The following is a 23243-nucleotide window of genomic DNA, read 5'->3' on the forward strand; positions in this document are numbered from 1 at the left end:
TAGGATTCAAGATTCAACCAGTCATTGAAGAGGGGAAAATAACACTTAATTCTCCTACTGTCAAGAAAGCATTATGTACGGAAGTGGGGCACTATCCTTAGGGAAGGACACACAGTTGCATGTGGGGGTCACAGAAACTAACACAGGGTAGGGAAGGGAAACCAACGCAAATCAGGGAAGGCTTCCTAGAGGAGGCAGAGATTTGAAGAATGAGATGGATTTTGATATGCAGTTAAAAAAAAATGGATGTCTTCCATGAAAAAGCAGGTAGAGGGCTAGGAAGTAGATAAAGGACGGTCATTCAGGGAACGGAGAGTTAAGAGAGGTGGGGAGGGGTCAGCTTCACCAGTGGGGTTCAGAGGAAAACAGTAGATATAATGAGGCCTAACAGTGGGAGGAATAACCCTTGATCACAGGAAGATGTTAAGAAACAGGCACATGTTTCATGTCAGATTAGCGTGCCTGTGCTTTACAGCAGCCAAGTGGGGGAACTGGCTAGAGAATTATCTTGAAGTACAAGCAAGACGCCTTGTGAGTTCTCTCTGTGGGTAGAAAGTTGGAAAGACCAGAATGGCTTAAAAAAAAAGAACAGAGAAAAAGAGCAGCTACAAAGCCTTGAGATGTTTCTGCTTCCCCTTGGTTTCTCTGTATGACTGGGGATTTGCATTTTATGAAAATTAGTTTGTGAGATTTTAGTCCAGTTTCTTTAAAAACCCTTGCAGACAGCCTTCCTTCAACAGGCTGAAGGAGACTTGGCTCGAGGAGAAGTTTCTGGAGAGGTCTGGCCAGAACCAATGGTGGTGAGGGACAAGGATGCACCTTCAAGGAAGCCGCCTTTTCCCAAGTTCACTAGGAAGCTTCTCAGGGAGTTGAGGGGAAGGAGAGATGAAGGAAGTGTCACTTCCTGTCCTTTATTCTTCAGAGCTGGAGGGGAAACTGTACCCTCAGGAAACATGCTACACTGGTGCACCGACTCAGTAGTCGTCCCTTCATGTATCCAAACATCGATTCATACAGGAATTGACTAAGCATCTGCTTAGTCCTTTAAGACTAGCCTCAATACCGGGGCCATGAGCAAGAATAAAGAAAAGACTCCTTTGAGTTGGAGGGGTTAAGCCAGACAATAGTGGAGAGAAAGATTTTTCACTTAATTCAACAATTTTTATTGCAAACTTACCATATGCTAAGGACTGGACTAGCTGGTGGGGATGCAGGAGTGAAAAACTGATATGGTCCCCACCCTTTTGAAGTTCTCTAATATCAGGCAGATAAATAATGAGAGGCTGTTAAACTCTCTGATACAAATCTGGAGATAGACACGGGTTCAAATCCTTTTAGCTGTATGTCATAGGAGATAGTACTTTTAACTTTACTGAGCCACAGCTCCCTCATCTGACAAATGGGGATAACATTCCCATCCCACACATAGTATCTTGCTTAATTATTTAATCGGGTGACATGGATTCCCAAGTACTACGCCCCAAGTCTCTCTCCAGCTGCCATCTTTTTCCTTCTTCTTTTTCATTGCCAAGCTCCTTAAGTTTCTACAATGTCCCCACTGCCTCCTTTTCCCTCTTCCGTCTCCTGTGATCTGTTTGATGGCCTCAACTCTCCAGTGCAATGCTCTTGCAAAATTACCAGTGACCTCCTTCCTGTTTTACAAACACACCCTTGACAGCCTGCTACACCATGGACCACTTCTGCCTCCGTCAACTGCTCCACTGGCTACTACTTTTCCTACTACTTCTCCAGCTCCTTTCCAGAATATTCTTCACTTACCTGGCTATCCATCAATACCAGTGTTCCCTGAGTTTCCTCCTCAACCCTCTTATCCTCTCACCCTGCCTTGCTAAGTCATATACAGCCTCAATTTACCAATAGGCTCCTGACTCCAAAGCACACTTCGAATTCAGACACATATATCCAAACCCCTATCAATGGCTCCATCTGGGTCCCACAGTCAGCTCTGCTTCTTCATGTCTAAAACAAAACAGAAACCCAATTCCTACCCTGTCCTGTTGAGACGATGTCTTAAGTTTCCCTTCCATTGTTATGTATGAGGCACTCAACACGTGTGCACAATAATGAGTAAGAAGGGGCAGATTTTTCTATACTACCTTATAATATAATTCAAAATTTTGCCAAATCCCAACCCTCTTTCTTGCCCTTGACTCAAATAATAGTAAAGTAAAAGTACAAAAGGATTCTTTCTAGTGGAACATCGAGATGCTTCAATGCCCCTGGAAGCAGAGGCCAGGAGATTCTATGGGGTCTTAGGACCCAGTGGCAAGAGAACGCAGAACGAACCTCTTGACCACAGTGCATAGAAATGCCTGGGCCAGATACAGTGTCTGGTGGAGCCACTGGTGAGCCAGAGTAAAGGAAAAGGAAGAAAGGAAGAAAGAAGAAAGGAAGGAAAGAAGGAAAAGGCCCCAAAGTGGGATGCTTGAAGAGATGGGTTGATGGTGCCCCCTGCCCTGGGCTGTCAGACAGCGTTCTGTGCTGGGCACTGGAACTGTGTTCCTTGGATGAAAGAGGAAGGTGAAGACAACTCTTCAGAGTCTAGAAAAGCAGCTGGTACACAGAGCCACAGCAGATGCTCCAGGAGTATTGTATTTGTTGCAGAGATGAATAAATTAAACTTCTCTCTCCCAGATTAGGTATGGAGGGCCTCGAAACAGTAGTTGGACCTCTGAAAATCAGAGGAAGAAAGCAAAGGAAAGAGAATTGCAAAAAGAGAAAGGACTTGCATTGGCTTTTCAGAGCAGGCAAGCAGAAGGAGGGGGAAGAAAAAGACAGAAGCAAGAAGTGAAGAGGGAGGTAATAAAAAAGGGAATTCCACTTACACGAAATGTCTGAGATAGGGAAGTCTACAGAGACTGAAAGTCAATTAGTGGTTGCCCAGGTTGGTGCGGAGGGGGTGAAGGGAAATGGAGAATGACTAATGGACAAGGGGTTCCTTTGTGTTCTACAATTAGGTGGCGCCGCACAATTCTGTGAATATAATTAACCACTGAATTTTATACTTCAAACTAGTAAACTGTATGATATGTGAATTATGTCTCAATAAACCTGCTAACTCCCCTCTGTTCTCAAAAAAGAAGGAGGCAAGAGGAGAGAATTAGGAGGTGATGCCTGGAATCAAGAATCACAAGTAGGCAATAAAGAAGACCAGAGCCACTCACCTCAACCTTCAGGCCCGCCTGGAAGCTGATGCCATCTGGGATGGTTGTCTGGAATTCAGCAATGGTGTAATACTCTTCCTCCACTTGGGGTGGGATGGGAGGCTTCGGGAGGTTGAGACCGCGAGGCTGGTAGGATTAACACAGGGGTAACTCCAAGGTTAAGTGCATTACTGCCACGCGGGAGCAGGGTGGACTAGAGGACTGGAGCACACAACTGCCCCAAGGGGATGGATGCTACAGAACCATCTGGATTCTAAGGGACAAAACAAAGAGGACACACAGATTGTCATCTCCTAGATGAGATCACACTGGACCTTCAACTTTAGAGCCACAAGAAGAAACATGGGACAACTGGCTACAATGACAATCTGGGACAAGACAATATTCTGTGAAATAAGAGGCGGCAAGAGTTGAGCTAAGAACATAGGTCTACAAGTCAGACTCATCTGGGTTCGAAATAGTAACAGAACTAACCTCCTGACTGTAGTTACAGTGTCTGAGGGAGCCCCTGGCATACTGGAGTACGGGGACCTTACTGCAACCATAGGAAAATTACCTTCCCTTTTGGAGCCTCAGTTTTATCTCCTGAAGAATGGGCATAATAACAGTATCTACCTGGTGGGGTTGCTGCAGGTATTAAATAAGTTAATGCAGTCAAGCACCCAGTGTACTACACAGCACCCAGCAGGTGCTCAACAAATGGCAGACATTAAAAAACAAACAAAAAGTTTACTTTTCCAAGTACTGGCTAAAAAGGTCCCTAGAAAATTAACAAATGGAACATGGAAGAATATTGGAATGGCACCACAAATGATATCTGTGCCTCATCCAAGCCTAGGCTTCAAGTTGCCTTAGTGGAGAAGACTGATCTAAGGCCGGGCACAATGGCTCTCGTGTTATAATCTTAGCACTATGGGAGGCCAAGGCAAGTGGATCACCTGAGCTCAGGAGTTTGAAAGTAGCCTGAGCAAGACCCTGTCTCTACTAAAAAAATAGAAAAACAAGCTGGGCATTGTGGTAGGTGCCTGTAGTCCCAGTTTCTCGGGAAGCTGAGGGAAGAAGAGCTCTTGAGCTCAAGAGTTTGAGTTTGCTGTGAGCTATGATGACACCGTGGCATTCTACCCAGGATGACTGATTAAGTCTCTGTCTCAAGAGGAAAAAAAAAGACTTGTCTAAGACAAAGGAAAGTGGGCTCGAGAGCAGGTCCTGAGGCCTAGCTGTTACAGGCACACTCTGCACCCAGGGGCAAATTGTCACCTGCCTGGACTGTGGTTTTTCTACCTGTTAGTGGACATAGCACTCGCACAGCCTGCTCCACCAGGCCGCTGTGTGGATAGGAGAGAGAGCATCTCACAGTCCTCAGGCCAGGGGCTGGCTCCCCATTAGCAAGGATCCACTTACAATGGTCATATCCCGGCGAGGAGGGGGTCTCTGCCTCATCTTTGGTGATCCTGTGAAGAAATAAGAGCTTATTTCACTCACATGCAGAGTTCCACAGATAAATTTCTAAGTTGGACCCCAGAAAAGATCAGGGAATTAACATGCTATTGGTATGCTTCCTGCAAGAAGAGCCTGAGCAAGAGGAGCCGCTTGTGCTTGGCTCAGCAACCTCTCTCAACATAGCCTTTCCTGATCCTTTCTACATGGGAATGAAAGAGGATGGTGCTGAGTTCTCAAGCAATGGAAAACTTTCCAGGAATGCCAAGACGTATAGGCTTCAGGAAAACACAGAGGTGGGTTCCTACTCAGCTCCAAGGCTGGCTGGCTGCAGGCTTTGCACAGATTATCTGAATCTTTGAGGGCAAGGCCCTCCCCTGTAAAATGGGCGTAACACATGTCTCCTAGGGGCAGCAGTGCAGGACACATCTGTGAAGCTATTGGCATGTAGCAGGCATGCAATAAATGTTACATGCCTGGTTTTGTGCCCAAGAACAAACCCAAACTAAACAATACTCAATAAACTGAAACAACTCACTTGGGCTAATGACTTCAGGGGTTTATACTCTGGATTGGGCTGCTGTACCTCTGGGTGGCAGAGTCAGGAGAAAAACGACTCTGCAGTAGTATAAAGCCCCTGGCTAAAGAAAGAATGTCGAGGAAGTAACCTCCTGGGTTGCCAGAACTGGTTCAGCATGATTCCTCACACAGGGGTAGTTTGGCAGCTGGGTATGAAGGAGATGGCTAATCTCTCGAACTCCCTTTCCTCTGTCTTCTGTTAGAATAAATGACAACAGAGTTTTAGCCAAGATACTAGGCTGCATATATAAAGACTACATTTCCCAGACTCCCTTGCAGCTAGGTATTGCCATGTGACCAAGTTCTAGCCAACAGGATGTGAGAGGAGAGTGGAACTGTATAGCTTCTGATTTGTGTCCACTTTTCCCTGCCTGCTTTTTACTGGCTGGACTAGAGGCTACCCCTCCTGGACCAGGTGGATAAGGGCAACACAGGATAGATGCAGCATAAGAAGACTCTTTACTGCATGGAGCTGTCATATCAGTCCTGGACATATACATGGACTGTTTTGTAAGAAATAAATACCTAGATCATTTTAGCCACTCTCTTTGGGTATATATATTTATGGGGGGAGGATCTTGGTTTTAACATCTTAACCTATATTCTAACAAAGACAAGGGGTTGCTGATTTTCATTTGCTCATCTAGTGCCAGTGGGAATCCATTTATGCTCTTGGCCATGATAGCTTAGAATTACAGAAAGTTGAGGCTGGCCAGGACCCCTGCCATGGCACATGAGAAAATGTGATCAGTATTTCCTCAGAGCAGCTGAGCAGAGAGTACAAAGCTTGGCAAAAAGAGCTGAGAGAAGCTTAGCTAAGAGCAGTGACTTCATCTCTGAGGGGAGGGAAATTCCTTTCTCAGTAGACATATTCCACCTGCCCTGCATGACCAGGACAGGATCACAGGTACTGTACTTGTGGCCAGAGTCCTGGGTACAATGCAGACAAAATGAGCTCCAATCTCAGAAGTGTGCTGGGAACAATAAACAGTAAACTATATATGAGGAAACCTTGAGAAGCAGGGCATTGTTGTTGGATTAAGCCCAATAAAGGGTCTTTTTCCTCCTCTTTTTTTTTTTTTTTGTAGAGACAGAGTCTCACTTTATGGCCCTCTGTAGAGTGCCGTGGCCTCACACAGCTCACAGCAACCTCCAACTCCTGGGCTTAAGCGATTCTCTTGCCTCAGCCTCCCGAGTAGCTGGGACTACAGGCGCCCACCACAACGCCCGGCTATTTTTTGGTTGTAGTTTGGCCGGGGCCGGGTTTGAACCCGCCACTCTCAGTATATGGGGCCAGCGCCCTACCGACTGAGCCACAGGCGCCGCCCTCTTTTTCCTCCTCTTGCTCAGAAGTGAGGACCTCCACAGAAGCGGAGAGTGTATAGGCTAACCTGTGTTCAAGTTCCAGCCCTACCATTCACTACTTGGGTGGCGCTAGACACACCTAACCTCTCTGACTCCTATGCTGTAAAACAAAAATAATAAGTCCGGCTCTGCGCCTGTAGCTCAAGTGGCTAAGGCGCCAGCCACATACACCAGAGCTGGCAGGTTCGAATCTGGCCTGGGCCTGCCAACTTTTTTTTTTTTGTGGTTTTTGGCCAGGGCTGGGTTTGAACCTGCCATCTCTGGCATATGGGACCGGTGCCCTACTCCTTGAGCCACAGGCGCCACCCATGGGCCTGCCAAACAACAATGACAACTATAACCCCAAAATAGCCTGTAGTCCCAGCTACTTGGGAGGCTGAGGCAAGAGATTTGCTTAAGCCCAGGAATTGGAGGTTGCTGTGAGCTGTGATGCCACGGCACCCTCTGTCTCAAAAAAAAAAGTCCCTTGAGGGTGGCTAGGAGTAGCCACGAGACTAATTAGAAGATTGCTGGCACACAGCAGGTGCTCGATAGTGGAGAAACACACTTAGGGTAGGAAAGCAATGCTCGTCAACTCAGATTCTGCCACTCACTAGTTGACCAAGTTACCAGCTTCTGAGCCTCTGTTTTCTCATTACCAGGCTGGTGGCAGCACGGCTGCTGCAAGAATGAGGGACAATAGGTAAGAAGCTTCGAGCACAGAGCTCTGTGCATAGCAGGACCATAGGTGTTGGAAGCCTGGGCGGGCGTCACTCACTCTGCCTGACATCGCCATCGGGCACTGGCCGGCCTTCAAATCGGATGTCCCTCTGGTTGTTGAGCAGCTCCCTCTCCCTGCCCCCTGTATTCTGCGGTCGGGCAATGCCATCCAAGTCAAGGGCACCAGAGTGTGTGGGTGAGCCAGGGCCCAGTTTTGGGGGTAAAGGCTCCCCACTATTCTTCTTTAGGTAGGAGGCAGGAGCCCAGCCTTCTTTGCCCTGGTACCTGCAAGAAAGAGGAAAGATGCTGGTCAAGCTGGTCTGCCAGGTCCACAGGTAGAAGCTATGCTCCTATGCAAACCATACATCGGGTCCCAGAAGGCAGGAGTGAAGGGTCATGACTGCCCAGGGCCACAGGCCAACACACTGCTCACTGTCCCCTGGTGAAGCCAAAGGCCTCAGCTTGGCCTTCAAGGTCTCCACGCTCTCCTCTAAGCTGGCCTCTGTTTGCCTCCCTCACAGCAACCACCAAGACCCACAGTTGGGCTCTAGTCTGTGCTCTTCACCTGTGCTCAGCTGCCTCTGCCCAGCAGTCCCAGCTCCTGCTGCAAATCCTGCCACAGACACATTGGTTATCATGTAGATCTGCAATCCCTGAGCCCCAGGCCACAGACTGGCACTGGTCCGTGGCCTGTTAGGAACCAGGCCACACAGCTGGAGGTGAGTGGTGGGTGAGTGAGCAAAGCTTCGTGTGTATTTACAGCCAGGCCCCATCATCACATCACCACCTGAGCTTCATCTCCTGTCAGAGCAGTGGCAGCATTAGGTTCTCACAGGAGCTCAAACTAATGTAAACCGTGTGTGCAGGATGTAGGCTGTGCGCTGCTTATAAGAACTTAACACCTGATGATCTGAGGTGGAGCTGAGGCAGTGATGAGACACTGGGACTCTATCTATTTGTAGGAAAACAAGCTCAGAGCTCCCACTGATTCCGCATTATGGTAAATTGTGTGATTATTTCTTTATATATTACAATGTAAAAGTAATAGAAATAAAGTGCACAATAAATGTGCACAATAAATAAAGTGCACAATAAAGGTGCTTGAATCATCCCAAAACTATCCCCCACCTTTGGTCTGGGCAAAAATTGTCTTCCATGAAACCAGTTCCTGGTGCCAAAAAGGCTGGGGACAATTTATGTAGATTAAATACCTTTTGGGGTGGGAATGAACATTGGATCCAGGGTTTGATGATGACCCTGACAGGAGAGCTCACTGTTCCCCAAAAGAGAATTCAAGGAGTTTAACGATCACTTGCTTCTCTGCATGACATAATTCAGTTTAATAGCTGTGACCAGAGGGGTTGATCTGGACCAGAGGTGTGCTAGAGCCAGATCACAGCAGCTCGTGAGAGCCAATGTGCACATCTCTGCCAAAGTCCACACTCGGCAATATCACACAGATAGTCTGAAATCACTTGGGGTGGGAATATTTACAGCATGGCAACTGGCAAACACTAACTCAGAGTATTTTCCCTTACAAAGCTGGTTGTTAAACATTAACCAGCATCCACAAAACACCTTTGGGGAAAGCTGAACAGACCCCCAGGGGGTGAAAATGGCACAAAGCAGGGCCAAACCTCTAGTCCAGAATCACTATAAGAACTAAACAGCACTGGGTTCCACCCCAAAAATGGTCTCTTGTATCTGGAAGCAAATTAATAAGGAAATAGGAACCTGTACAGTTTTGTGTCTATCAGTCTTAAAATACCCTTTGAGGAGGAATGTCCCAATTAGAAAATGTTGTGTTATGTACAATCCACTCAGCACGAGACAGTCATCACCTGGGAACACAGCCCTAAGCAGAGAGGCAATATGCAGTGGCGAGGGGGCTTGGGGTGAGAAAGGTAAGGCTCAAATCCCGGCTCTGTTATTTTTCAGCTATTTTCAGTTAAAACGTCAGATAACTGCACCCCTCACTGACAGCCTAACTACAACCTCACGAGAAACCCTGAGTCCAATTAAACCACTCCTGAATTCCAGAACCACCCAAATTTTAGGATAATTTATTATTCAGCAAGATGACATCCTACTCATTGGCTATCGTTACCATTACGCCTTCAAATTTCAGTTCTGAGATCCCTCGCTCGGGAAGCCTTCCTGACTGAGCAGCTGCTCCTCTGTGCTCTGAAGTCCACGTGAGTCCCTCTGGCACGCTGCTGTGCTTGGTGGTGTGAACTACTGTGTCTCGCTCAGTGTCGACTGCTCGGTTCCCAGGACAGTGCTTGTCCCAACACAGATTCTCAGCACGTGCCTACTGAGTGAACGATGAACGACGCAGCGGCATATGCTCGGCCTCTTGTGAGTGGCCCTAATGTCCCACCACGCATTATAGCACAGACACTAGGTTGCAGGGACTCTGTTTTCCCCTCTTGCCCTAATCTCCTGCCATCACAGCCTGCCTATTGGAGTGACCAAGGATGGGTTCCTAGAATTTTCACTGCTAAAACTGGGCAAGTCCAGGCAAGGCGAGATGAGCTGATCACCCCACCTGCCTATGAGGGTCCGCCTGCACCGACAGGTGAAAGCTGTGAAAAGTGTTTGACACGCGGTCTCCTGCTTCTACTACTGCACTCTGAGAGACAAAGTAAATTATCTGCCCCGGGATGAATTACAGCCCCGTGGGGTCTGTGCACCGTCTTGGTCTCAGTGGGGCGGAGAGGGCAATCACTCACACGGCAGCCTGACCTCCAGTTAATCATTATGAGAAACATCTGGAGGTGCAGATGCTTAACAGGGCTGCTGCTATCTGTGATTGGGTGTGTTTAGAGAAGGTTTTACTTATTATGGGCTTTTAGGGACGGATATGGGTAGGGAGGGAGGCCAAACAACACAGAGAAGCATCCTTTTGTGGTTCCAGCAGAAACTTCAGCCATAAGCAGTCACTTACAGGCCTCTGTGAAGCCAGCACCCACGTGACCCCAAACGTGCCCAGCTGTCACTGGTGGCAGCTGCAGGTACCTGATCTTCCACCAGCCTTCCAAATTTTTCTGGATGACCTCCACTATGGCTCCTCTCTCCAGGTTCATTTCATCCTGGTCACGAGCTGTGTATGGGTAGATGACTGTGTATTTCTCTTCTGTGGGGACAAGAGGATGTTGGGGTCAGAAAAGGACAAGAGTCCTGGGATGCTGACTCACCTGAGCTGCCATGTGATGCCCTTGCCCATCGAGGGAAGATTCCTTCTAGAGATTTCTGAGTACCTCCCCCCCACCCCCGAGAGATCCCCCACATAGCCCTGGACGACCCTGTACAAGCAGTAATGGGATATAAAGGGCAGGTCCCAATCCTTCTGAATCCCTTAGTGTCACACATTGGTCCTCACTTGCCTCAAATCTGTACTTCAAGAGGTGACCTTCTTGACTACCTTATACAGCATTCCAATCCACAGCATGCATCCTTATCCTGCTTTACTTTTCATTTTTCTCCCCATACCGGGAATTACTTTGTAACACAACATACACTTCACTCATTTGTTGTGTCATGTCTGTTCCCTGCTAGAATATGAACTCCATGAAGGCAGAGGTTTGTCTGTCTCATTCATTCCTGTATCTCCAGCATGGTGCCTGGTGCCTGGAATATTTAGTAACTGTCTAGTATATTAGTCACTGTTCTGTAAATGAACCTCCAAAGGCCTGGTGGGCGCCACCTTGCTCACACAGATGGGTTAAAGTCTTCTGTGGCTTCTTTTTTTTTTTTTTATTGTTGGGGATTCATTGAGGGTACAATAAGCCAGTTACACTGATTGCAATTGTTAGGTAAAGTCCCTCTTGCAATCATGTCTTGCCCCCATAAAGTGTGACACACACTAAGGCCCCACCCCACTCCCTCCCTCTCTCTTTCTTCTGTGGCTTCTTAATATTTCTGGCTGGGGGCGGCGCCTGTGGCTCAGTCGGTGAGGCACCGGCCCCATATACCGAGGGTGGCGGGTTCAAGCCCGGCCCCGGCCAAACTGCAACCAAAAAATAGCCGGGCGTTGTGGCGGGTGCCTGTAGTCCCAGCTACTCGGGAGGCTGAGGCAAGAGAATTGCTTAAGCCCAGGAGTTGGAGGTTGCTGTGAGCTGTGAGAGGCCACGGCACTCTACAGAGGGCCATAAAGTGAGACTCTGTCTCTACAAAAAAAAAAAAAAAAAAATTTCTGGCTGGTCAGCTCTCGCTGGTGGAGAGGTTAGGATAAGGTGAACTTTGACAGCTGATGGTTTTAGGCTGAAATAACTACCAGCGAGGACATGGCTAGCAGTTTTCATTATGTAGCTGGGAACTGATCTTCATTTCTTCATTAATGATGTTAAAGCCCCTAAATGGCAACTATGCTCAAAGCTTCCGTTTTCATTAATGTGACTAGGCTGCCTTCCACCCTGCTCTGTGGGCTCAGTAAAGATAGTCCACGGCTCACCCACCCCGAAGCCGTGGGACTGTCTTTACAGTCTCAAGCTGTGTCCCTCCCTGGGCTCAGCTGGAGGGGACCACACTGTCCCACTCAGGTGGGGTGCTTGAGAGAGGGAGGGAACAGCTTCCACTCCCAGTGTCATCAGCTCTGGCTACAGAAATGGAGAAAAATGGACGTGTGTCCCAGGGGAGCCTGGCAAGGAGAGGAGAGGGCTTGGTTACATTTCTGCTTCTAGGTTAGTGACCAAGCCATCTGTGGCCTGATGTCCACGGTTAGTATGTTGGTGCAGACTCTGCCTCTTTGGGAAAACACCACAGGCTTTCTGTGGCCTGCCCAGCTGGTGCAGGGGAAGACAGAAAACACACAGGCCATTTATTTATTTATTGATTTAGCCTGCTGACCTGCTCTGTGGGAGCTGAGCTGACTCAAGTTGCACATATCCTGTGCTCAGCAGAGTCAGCTGTTCCCCTCATCACGGAAGCTGCAAGCTAGGCTGTGGGGCTGTGGGGCTGTGGGGCTGGGAGGGCTGGAAGTGGATCCAACCCCACAGATGCATAGAAGTTCTGCTTGCTCTGGGTGCAAAGTGGCGCTGCCTGGGTCCCAGATTAAATGCAGTTAGTCCTAGGAGCCCTGAAGTATTGGGGAGCTGAATTGCATAGAAGGATTTCTGTCATCAAAGTGGCCCTCTCTGGGATCCCCGGGATGCGGAGCAATTCCACACAGAGTGGAGGCAGAAGACCCTGTGGACTATACGATGGGTGCCTGCTCATGCTTTCCCCCAGCACCCATGTGCCCTGCTCTGGTGGCACTACCAGCCTTTGCCCACCCACATGGTTTGGGTGAGACTGTGTTCACACCAGGGCAGGGGTGGGTGTGTAACCCTGGCCTGGCCAAAGTGCTACAACCCCTGGCCACTGCAATTGGTTTTAGGGATGGAAGTGACCCAAGTGGGTCAGCTGGAACCAATCCTGGGACTTGTGAAAAGAGAAGCTCTTTCTTTGGTAGATGTCCCTGAAATGTGACTAGAATTACTGTCTTCGTGAGAGAATGGTGCCAAAGAGCAGACAGGTGGTGAGAGAGTCCCATGTCCTGACAGCATTTTCAAGCCCTGGGATACAGCCATGCTTAAAGCCAGTCTTACTCTGGGCTTCTCAGTGACGTGACTCAATACACTTCCTCTTTTGTTTAACCTAGCTTCCATGAGTTTCTTTTCCTCGCAACTCAAATAAGCCTGAAGAAATAACAGCTCTAGAAACCCCTAGGCATATTTTTTAACCTGGGAAATTTCAGAGCGCCAAGGTCAATAAATGCCCCAGGCTTGTTCCTCCCAAACCCGCATGCCAACACACACACACACACACACACACACACGAGACAAGGTCACTATTCTCACATGCAGCAGGCATGGGCAGTCCCAGAGCAGGGAGGCTCATGCAGATGCAGGGACCTGGCTCCAAACACCGAACAGGGAAGAAAACTCTGAGTTAGGCACCTTGACGCCAGCTGATGGCATACAAGTCCCCCAGAGTCCGGCGACGGCCCGTGGGCCGGGGCAAAGACCAGTACCTCCAAGAGACTGCACGGCCAGCATGTGGGGGAAGGGCAGAGGGCAAAGGTAAGAAGAAAGCCCCAGTATCTACAGGCAGGTTCCCACCCAGGAGAGTGTTACTTCTGAGTCTGTTCCAAGCCCCAGGTACCTCGGAAAGATCAGTTCCTGAGTATTAACCCTGAACTTGAGTGAAAAGGCATTAAGCAGACTTTTTTTTTTTTTTTAAAGCAGACATAATTCTGTTCCCAGTGTGATTATAGAGAGGCACTACTCATGGATGATGGAAGAAAACGGTGTGAACCCTTAGAAAATGTGGTCTCCCTCCCACCTTCTAGCTGTGTGATCCTGGGCAAGTCTCCCTACATTCTGGACCCTGTTTCCTCATCTGTAAATGGGGCTGGCAGAGGCATGTTCGTGGTGGTCACCACTACCTATCTAAGGGTGCTCTCGTTTCCATTAGTTTACCAGTGGCATGCTCGTGTCAGCCCAACCCCTCACCAACACAGAGCAAACAGAGACACTTTAGTCTGAGGGGTGCTGGCTGTATCGTCCAACTAAATGCAGAACCACGGAGAACTTCTTGGCTAACCTCTGAGCACAGCAATATCCCCCTTCTCGCACTCTCTGATAAATACATGCTTCAAGCAGGTTTGTGTTTTCCCAAAATGATCAACTAAAAGCCAAAACCCCTCAAACTTAGGTAAGGTATAGCTGATACCTGGGGTACTAACTGTTCCTGGTTATTACTGTTTTAGGTTCTTTGCTTGTGGGATCTCATTTAAATTTTTTTTAGAAAATCCCGTAATATAGATATCATCATTTCCATTTTTACATGAGGAGGCTGAGGCGTAGTAAGGTTAAGCCATGGGCCCAAGGTCACTCATCCAGTATGTGGTACAGGTGAGATTAAAATTCAGGGCTGTTTGACTCTATAACCCCTGTTTCTTAGCGAAGGTAAATTCATGCTCTAGTTTTAGGAATGCTTCTAGGGGGAGGGAGTTGGTTGGGTCTTAGTATTTTTGGTGTAGCAGGAATTGCCATTCAAGACACTGGTAGGGTCCACTGGAAGGGTCCCTGGAAAACCACTGAAACATGGGTGTGGCTAAGTGAGGGGGCCACTGGAGGGGGACATCCAGTCAGGCCATTTAACCCCCCCCCCCTCCAGGAAAGTAGAAGTCTTTAAACAGATGTCTTACAATGAGCCAGAAGCAGTTCTGGCATCTTGGTCCCCAGAATAATTCTACAGAGAAATAGTGAGGGGTCCACAGGGATCAAGCTGGAGCCCTCCTGGGGTCCCATGAGGGTGTTAGGGATCCACCTTTGGACAAACTCACTTAGGATGAAGGTGTACTTGCCCCTTCACTTTGATGTCAAGCCCGGGCTGAAGGAAGAGTTTGGGGGGAGAGAACCCGGTTTGGGTGATGGCTGTACAGGTTCTCCTAGCAAGTGGAGGCCCACACTCCTCCTACCTTCTTCAGGTTGTAGGGAAAACTCATCCTGTACCCCATCTTGGCCTTCGAGGCACGTGGCAGGGACCCAGCCTTGCTCTTCGGTGGTGCTGACGAACCACCAACCTAGGGAAATGAGAGTGTGGACTGATTTACTTGAGTCAAGTGGGAGGCCTGGGCATCAGAATATACATATGATAATATATTTAACTTCTATATCAACCAGTTAGCACTGAGGGTAAGGCTGAAACGTTTCCATCTTACTGGTAGAACACAATTAACCAATGTTGGCTGCTAACTGCTAAAAACCGGCTAACAAGAAACTTTCTCTTAAGCTTGAAACAGGGGAGAGAAAGGTTGCCCCAAACGGTAGGAATAAAGAATGTCTACCTTTACTAAGATGTATAATGCACCAATCCTTTTACTTGCATTATCTTCTGTCATTATCAACAGAAGAAACCGAGTCTCAGCCCTGGGAGGTGTGCACTATTACTACCCCACTGTACAGACAAGGAAGCCCAGGCTTAGTGGCCTTTCCAAGGTCACAAAGATAGAAAGTGGCAGAGACAGGACTTGAACCCAGGCTGACTCTGAGCTCTAATCATTTATAATTTTACACTAATACCTGGTGCAGTGCTAGAGGGGCAGTAAATTGGAGCAGCTGGTGTTTCTGAAGCAGGTAATTTGACAGTAGTTTAAAATTTCAAACATGTATCTACGGCCCAGCTGTTCTTCTTCACAGTATCTAACCTAAAGAAACAGTGCCATGCACCTGGGTATGTAGTACTTTTTATACTAGAGACAAATATGGGTTATTCAGGTATCAAATACCATGCTGATGTTAAAAAGTGTAAGAAGAGCTAGATATTAACTAAAAAAAACCTATCTGCAAGATCAAAATGCATAGAATGACACCACAGGCTTAACGCCCCCGCCCCCAATCACATATACACATACAAAATATGATGAATATTTGTGTATGTGTATAGAGATATATGCATGGGTATGTGTGTGTGTACTACATGTATGTATGCATATGCGTGTATATAAAATTATCAAGGATTCATATTTAACCAATAGAAGGGCTATCTGGGGTCATGGTGGAAAAAACAGATTTATCGTGAATGTTTTAAGAAGAATGTTTCCATGTATTATTTGGGTAAATAAAATATAATTAAAAATGTTGCCATTCTGTTGGCTACTTGAAGATTTGACACCTGCTTTCCTGGCTTCTACCCTCAGTCCAACAACCCCTTCTTCCTGACTTCCCTCAAGCTGGGGACAGTTGTACTCCCATCTTTGCGGCTCCATGGTGTGCCCCAGCCACACTACACAATCTACAAACACTCATACTCAAGAATTAAGTCACATGGCTACGGGGTCAGCTGGAATTGGTTGGGAATTCAAGCTTTGCAACTGGTTGTGGGACCTTGGATGAGTGATTGAGTCAATTGGAGTCCTGTTTTTTTTCTAGTTGTGAAGCAGGAATACCAATTCCTGCAATGAGTAATTAAGGAGGTTTGCTTGGCTAATGTTGGTCTCATGACTAATGGTAACATGATTCAGATGATGCTGAGAACATCATCCTTCTCTTATTCTTTGGATTTTACTAGTCTTTGGGGTATCACAGAGATTGGCCTGCTAATGATATTAGCCAATGCCATATGTTAGCCACAACAGAACCCGTGGTTTCCACTGCTTTTTCTTGGAGAGGATCTGGTCATTCCATGCTCCCTGCTCTTTGCCTTCAGTGGTGTGCAGTGGCTGTTCTGCGGCTAAGAAAGGCAAAAGGGAAGGAAACTCACATTTTTTGAGTACCTACTTTATGCCAAGCACAGAGTTGGGCACTCTCTCTCTATTACCTCATTTAATCTTTACAATAACTTTTTAGAGCAGATGTTTGTTCTTTATTTTCTAGATGAGAAAACTGGTGGTCAGAGAATGAAGCAAGCTGGATTGCTGTGAAATGTAGAACTCAGATGGAGATCCAGGCTCAGTGCCTCAATCATAACCTTATTCTGGCCTAGACCCAGCCAACATCTGTGACCAGTGTTCCCTGTGATGGGCAGGCGGGATGAGGCGACAGGGAGTATTTCTGCCCATCAGAGCCCAGAGCTCATGAAGCTTTCTTAGAGACTCCAGGGGGGAATCACAGGCAAACCAAAAAATTTCCAGTGGAATGCTCTACTCATGTCTCCAAGTGCTTTAAAACCAGAAGGAATGTTTATAAATGTGACCTTCAGAACAAATTGGTAACATCTGACCCAACAGGATGCTGGAGAATTGTGACAACGTGGAGCATTTGAGCACTGTGATAAAACAGGGGTGCTTTCTTGGAGGCCCTTAGCCAGATCTATAGAAACTGGCCACCTGGATTGGTTAAATCAGTGTGTGAGTTTCCAAATGCTTCCTGTCCTAGGGCTGGGGGAAGTGTGTGTCAGGGAGGTGGTCTAGGTCCCCACCTGACTCGTTCTTCTCAATGATATCCACCACCTGCCCCACGCTGAGGCTGATCTCCGAGCTCTCCTGCTTCTGGTAGTTGGCTACCACCACATATTGCTCCAGGACCATGGGGTCCACCGAGGTCAGGTCACCCCCTGTGGACAGGAAATGCAATCAGACATCACATCTGGCCGCCACTTCTACAGGAATGGGCAGGGGCCAGGGGAATGGGTGGGTTAGGAGGACATTCCAAACAAAAGAAAAGGCAGTCATAGCACGAGTCTCAAAGGTTCCTCATCCATTTGTTCTTCTATTCGTTCGTTTACTCAACCAGTAAAATCTACCAAGTCTTATTCTGTGCAGGCACAGGGGGTTCAGAGTTGATTGAGGTATGGTACCTGCCCTGAGGAAGCTGACAGCCTAGTAGGACAGCTCACTCATTCATATCTATTCTTCCATCCATTCACCATTATCCATCCATCATCCATCCAACCAAACATCCATCCATTTACCCACCAACCATTTGACCATTTATCCATCCATCATCTACCCAACTAAACACCCATTCCTCATCCAGCAGCCATCTAATTATCCACCCCAAATCACTCATCTTTTATTCTGTGAAGTTACCAGTGAGGTTCCAGACACTCTATTAGGCGCCAGAGGACAAATGTGAATTAAACAGCTAAGACACCCACCATCTAGTAACTCAATCTAGTCAGGGAGACATCGACGTTTACACAGGTGCATGTGATAGAAGTATACAGAATCATACCAGCATTAGTTTGTGATAAATGAATGGCTGGAAATAAACACAATACCAGGACAGAGAAAGAATGGGAAAGACCAGGCTATATTAAACAGGGTAGTCAGCAAGACCTCCACCTCCACCCCACCAAGGAGGTGACATAGAGCAGGGATCTGAGAGAGGAGGGAACAGGGAAAGGGTGGTGCGGCTGACTTTGTGATGGGAAAGGGCTTGGGAACCTTTGCAACAGGAAGGAGGCAGGGGGGACGGAGGTCCATGGAGAGAGTGGTTTAGAGTGAGTTCCCAGAGATAGGATGGTTCAGACCAAGCAAGGCCTTTAAGGCCAAGTTAAGAAGCTTGCATGGTTTTAACATTAAAGTAGAAAGCCAATTAAAGATTTTAAGAAGGGAATGAATAACAAGATAGGATTTATATCTTCCAAAAGATCATTTTGGCTGCCATGTAGAGAATGGATGAGAGGCTGGCCAGAAAGAAAGCAGGAGCCTGGATAGAGATCATGAAGTTGTCAGGCAGGAGGTGAATATGGCTCTAGACAGGGACAGCAGAGAATGGAGTGGACAGGGGATCCGGGGAGGCCATTTCCACAGGATTCAATGTGGATGGTTCCACAGGAGTCGTGCAGATCTGGTTAAGCATTAAGACATATCTGAGACAGCTGAGTGAGTTTTACAGCGGCAGGCTGAATGTGGTGGAAGGACAGCTGGACTCTTGTGGCCCCAGGGCCCTGGTTTTCTGAAAGTCCTGATTCAAAATATTCTTTCCTATTGTTTCTACAAATCACTGAAATATCCAGGACATCTGACATTTCTGTGTCCAAATACACTTTGTAGTTAAGTGAGGTGTGAGAACTCACACTGAGCTATTTTCCCAAATGGGTCAGGTGGTGTCTTATTGATAGGTCAAAATTGGCTTTAGTGGGGATATTTACACCATGGAAATTGGCAAATGGTACAAAGTGGGCTTTTCCACCAGAGAATTGGTTGTTAAGTATTGAGCACACCACTGCACAAAAACCAGAAGCAGCACAAAAATCCTTTGTTAGAACCACGTGCTCTGAATTTCTGATGTGAAAAACCAGAACAGGCAGTGCAGCTGGGTAAAAGGTAATGCTTCTTGGTTCTATAACCATGCTTTGGTCATTTGCCCTCCCTGCCGGAGGGTAATGGAGGAAAGTGGGAAGACCTCTGGGCTAGGGATAACCCTGCCACTCGCACCCCGTGGAGAGAAAGCATGAAGAGAACAGAGAAGGAGAGGGGAAGGAAAGACACAGAAGATGCTGATGACAGTTCAAAAGGGTGGTGGGGAAGTGGCTTCAAATGACTGCCTACCCCAGGCTGCACACTGCCCCAGGAGGTGGGTACTCCCATCCCTATTTTATGGACAAGAAAGTGGAGGCTCAGAGGTATGAAGTGACTTGCCTTGGGTTGATGTGGCTCTGAGCTCTCCAGTGTGGCAGGGTGTGGCAGTGAAGAAAGAAAAGATGGGAAAGAAGTGCGACCTGCTGGCTTTCCTTCCCTGGGGGTGCTGTGGCCACCCCAAGGGTCTGGTCAGGCTGAGCCTATTTCTCTGCATACCCCAAATGCTATCTTCCCTATTTCCAGCCCTCTCCTCACCTGCCACCTCCTCCAAGGTCAGGCAGCAGGGCCAACTTCCTTCTAGCCTCAAGACGACAGTCCACCAATTCCTTGAGCACTGGCCCTGGAGTAGGTTGGTTACCATCCCCATTTCCCCCACAGTGAGCTTCTTGAGGGAAATGGCCTTGACTGTCTCTGAGCCACATGGCACTTTCTAGCTCCTTGAAGGTCCTGTCCATCGAATGAATGAATGAATGAATGAATAAATGAATGCATCATGCTGGCTTTCTGGGGGGTCTTGGCTACCTGTCCTGGTTGCTGTGAGCTGGGGACATTTTCCTGTATGAGTCCAATAGGTGAAAACCAGAGTCTTCCCTAGGACACAACCTGCCCATCGGTTCAAAACCCCAGGAATGCAGCTGTCCTTTCTGTTTGGACCCTCAGGTGAGCTGTACTGGGTAACTGTGCTTCCACAGTAGGAAAAGAACTGAAAAGAAAGAAGAAAAAGCACCTTCACAGTCAGGCTGAGACCTGTGCCTGCTGCCCAAGTTGATGTTCAAAGGGCCATGCCCATGCCTTCCAGGCAGGCAGTCGTGGGGCTGGTGTGGGGTCAAGAGTGGCTGTGTGACTCTCCCTCACAGAGCCACAGCTTTCACACAGGTGAATTTTCTCTTCATTACTCAGCTTCATGTTGTCCTCACCAAGCTGCATCCTCTGCACCAGGGTCTGAGAAGGGCTTTTTTGGGGTCCGAAGAGGGAAGGGAGACACCTGTAACTGGGCTCTGTCCTGCCCCTTTTCTGCCCTCCATTCACGGCAGCCAGAGTACTTGCTCAAAAATGCTACTCTGATCGTGCCACTCCCTGCTCTGCACCTCCACAGCTGCCCAGTGCTCTTTGGTTCTCCACAACCTGGACTCGGCTCGTCTTTCTGACCTTGTCTTTTGGTCACCTTATCCCTGGAGCACCTGCAAAGCATGAAGGTGTTTTTGCACAGGCTGTTTCCCTTATCTGGGAGGTCTCTCCCCTCTCCTTCCCATTCTAATGGGAACCACCTATTCTTAGCTTCCTAACCAGTTCCCTGTTGCCAGCCTTGACCCCTGCAATCTGTTCTCCATAAGCAGCTAGAGTAATCCTTTTCAAAGGTGTGTCAGGCCAGAGTTCTCAAAGATCAAGGCCCTACATGGTCCTTAACCTCACTCATGAAAAGTTGCAGTGTCCTACTGGGCCCTGACTAATCTGCCTCTGATAAGTTATTAGACCTTATCTTTTCTATTCTTGCCAGTGTGGCTCAGATGGTTGCTTGTCCCCAAATCTATCTTTCTCCTACTGATTTTTGGCTTGGAATAGGGCCACTTGGAATAAGACTCTTTTACAGTTGGGAGTGGTTACATGATACAGCTTCAGCCAATGGGATGTGAGTGGTAAAAGAGCCGAGGGGAGGGAACTGGTCCGATTCTACCCTTTATTTATCACTGCTGGATGAAATGTGGAGGTGATGGCTGGGACTGCAATAGCCACTGTGAGCCATGAGGAAACCTTTGTATGGCAGAGGACCAAGACAGGAGCCTGAGTCCCTGCTACCACTGAACACACTATCACTCCTGGACTATCTTTAGGGTCTGAACTAACAAGAAACAAAATTAGATTGTTTAAGCCACACTTATTTTAGATTTTCTGCCACTTGCAATCAAACGTGATTCACCCATATTTCTTTGGTCACTGTGCTCTGGCCAGTAGCCTCTTCACTATTTGGTACCACACAGAACACGTTCCTACCTCAGGGAATTTTGCCTGTGCTGTTCCCGCTGCTAGGGATGGTCTTCTCTAGATTTCTGCACAGCTTCTTCCCTCCCTTCTTTCAGGTTCCTACTCTGGAGCACTAAATCAATGAGACCTCCCCTGACTGCCTTGTATTACTCATATCTTACTCAGTTTTATTTCTTACACAGCAGTTAACAGATCAACCTCTACAGATTCTGCATATTCAGTTGTATCCTTTTGTCTATTTTCTACACCAGAATAGAAGTCCCACGAGGGCAGGCACAGTCTCTTGTCCACTGCTGAACTCACACTGCCTAAAGGCTCACAGGCCCATGTTCTTTTAGTGCAAAGGGACCTATGCATGTTTTTTATATTTATATTTACATTTTTTTTTTTTTTTTTTTGAGACAGAGTCTCATTCAGTTGCCTTGGGATTGAGTGCCATGGTGTCATAGGTCACAGCAACCTCAAACGCTTGGGCTCAAGCTATCCTTTTATCTTAGCCTCCGAAGTAGCTGGGACTAGTAGCTGTGCTAGTTGCCAAAATGGAACTAGCTGCCAAAATGCCTGGCCAGTTTTTCTATTTTTAATAGAGACTGGATCTCATGCTTGCTCAGGTAGGTCTTGAACGCATGAGCTCAAGCAATCCAGTTGCCTCAGCCTCCTAGAGTGCTAGAATTACAGGTGTGAGCCACTGAGCCCAGTGTTTTTTACATTTTTATTTTTTTTGAGACAGTCTCACTATGTCGTCCTTGGTAGAGTGGTGTGGTGTCACAGCTTACAGAAACCTCAAACTCTTGGGCTTAAGCCAGCAGTTCTCAACCTATGGGTCGCGACCCCTTTGGGGGTCGAATGACCCTTTCACAGGGGCGCCTAAATACATCCTGCATATTAGATATTTACATTATGATTCATAACAGTAGCAAAATTACATTATGAAGTAGCAATGAAAATAATTTTATGGTTGGGGGTCACCACAACATGAGGAACTGTATTAAAGTGTCATGGTATTACGAAGGTTGAGAACCATTGGCTTAAGCAATTCTCTTACCTCAGCCTCCTGAGCAGCTGGGACTATAGGCACCCACCGAAAAGCTCAGCTATTTTTTGGTTGTAGCTGTCATTGTTGTTTAGCATGCCTGGGTGGGGCTCAAACCCGCCAGCCTCAGCGTATGTGGCTGGCCTCCTACTCACTGAGCCACAGGTGCCGAGCCTGTTTTTTATATTTTTAAAGAGTTGCAAATAAGAAGTAGAATGAGAAGATGATAAAGAATTATTATTAGTTTAACAGAGACTGTATTTGGCCTATAAAGCCTAAAATATTTATTATCTGACTTTTCATTTATTATTATTATTATTGTTTTTTTAGAGACAGAGCCTCACTATGTTACCCTTGGTAGAGTGCCATGGCATCACAGCTCACAGCAACCTCAAACTCTTGGGCTTAAGCGATTCTCTTGCCTCAGCCTCCCAAGTAGCTGGGACTACAGGCGCCCGCCACAATGCCTAGCTATTTGTTGTTGTTGTTGTTACAGTTGTCATTGTTGTTTCAGCTGGCCTGGGCCAGGTTTGAACCCACCAGACTTGGTGTATGTGGCTGGCGCCCTACCCACTGAGCTACGGGCACCACCATGTTATCTGACTCTTTAGAGAAAAAGTTCGTCAACCCCTGACCTAGAACAGGAACAGCTCCTACTAGGGCTCAGTAAATATTTGAATGGTCCAGGTGTGAGTAGCTCACACCTATAATCCAGTACTTTGGGAGGCTGAGATGGGAGGATTGTTTGAGGCTAGGAGTTTGAGACCAGCTTGGGCAACATAATGATACCCTTTCTCTAAAAAAAAAGAAAAACAACAAAAAAAGGTCCAGGTTCATAGTGGCACACCTTGGTCCTAGCTACTTGGAGGATGAGATGGGAGGGGTACACAAGCCCAAGAGTTGGAGGCTGCAGTGAGCTATAATTGTGCCACTGTATGACACCCTGGGC

The 23243-nt window shown here is 47.4% G+C and overlaps 1 protein-coding gene across 1 annotated transcript in view; it reads right to left on the minus strand.

The window, feature by feature from the left end:
- SH3PXD2B (SH3 and PX domains 2B) overlaps positions 1-23243 on the minus strand; it is a 116171-nt gene that overhangs the window by 9611 nt on the left and 83317 nt on the right. The window contains exons 7-12 of the mRNA XM_053566790.1: positions 17172-17306; positions 14731-14835; positions 10284-10401; positions 7324-7550; positions 4587-4636; positions 3186-3311 (exon numbers count right to left, since the gene is read on the minus strand). Coding sequence (XP_053422765.1) covers positions 3186-3311; positions 4587-4636; positions 7324-7550; positions 10284-10401; positions 14731-14835; positions 17172-17306 — 761 coding nt within the window. The remainder of the gene's footprint in view (positions 1-3185; positions 3312-4586; positions 4637-7323; positions 7551-10283; positions 10402-14730; positions 14836-17171; positions 17307-23243) is intronic.

This window comes from Nycticebus coucang, chromosome 17, assembly GCF_027406575.1.
Source record: "Nycticebus coucang isolate mNycCou1 chromosome 17, mNycCou1.pri, whole genome shotgun sequence".
Lineage (NCBI taxonomy): Eukaryota > Metazoa > Chordata > Mammalia > Primates > Lorisidae > Nycticebus > Nycticebus coucang.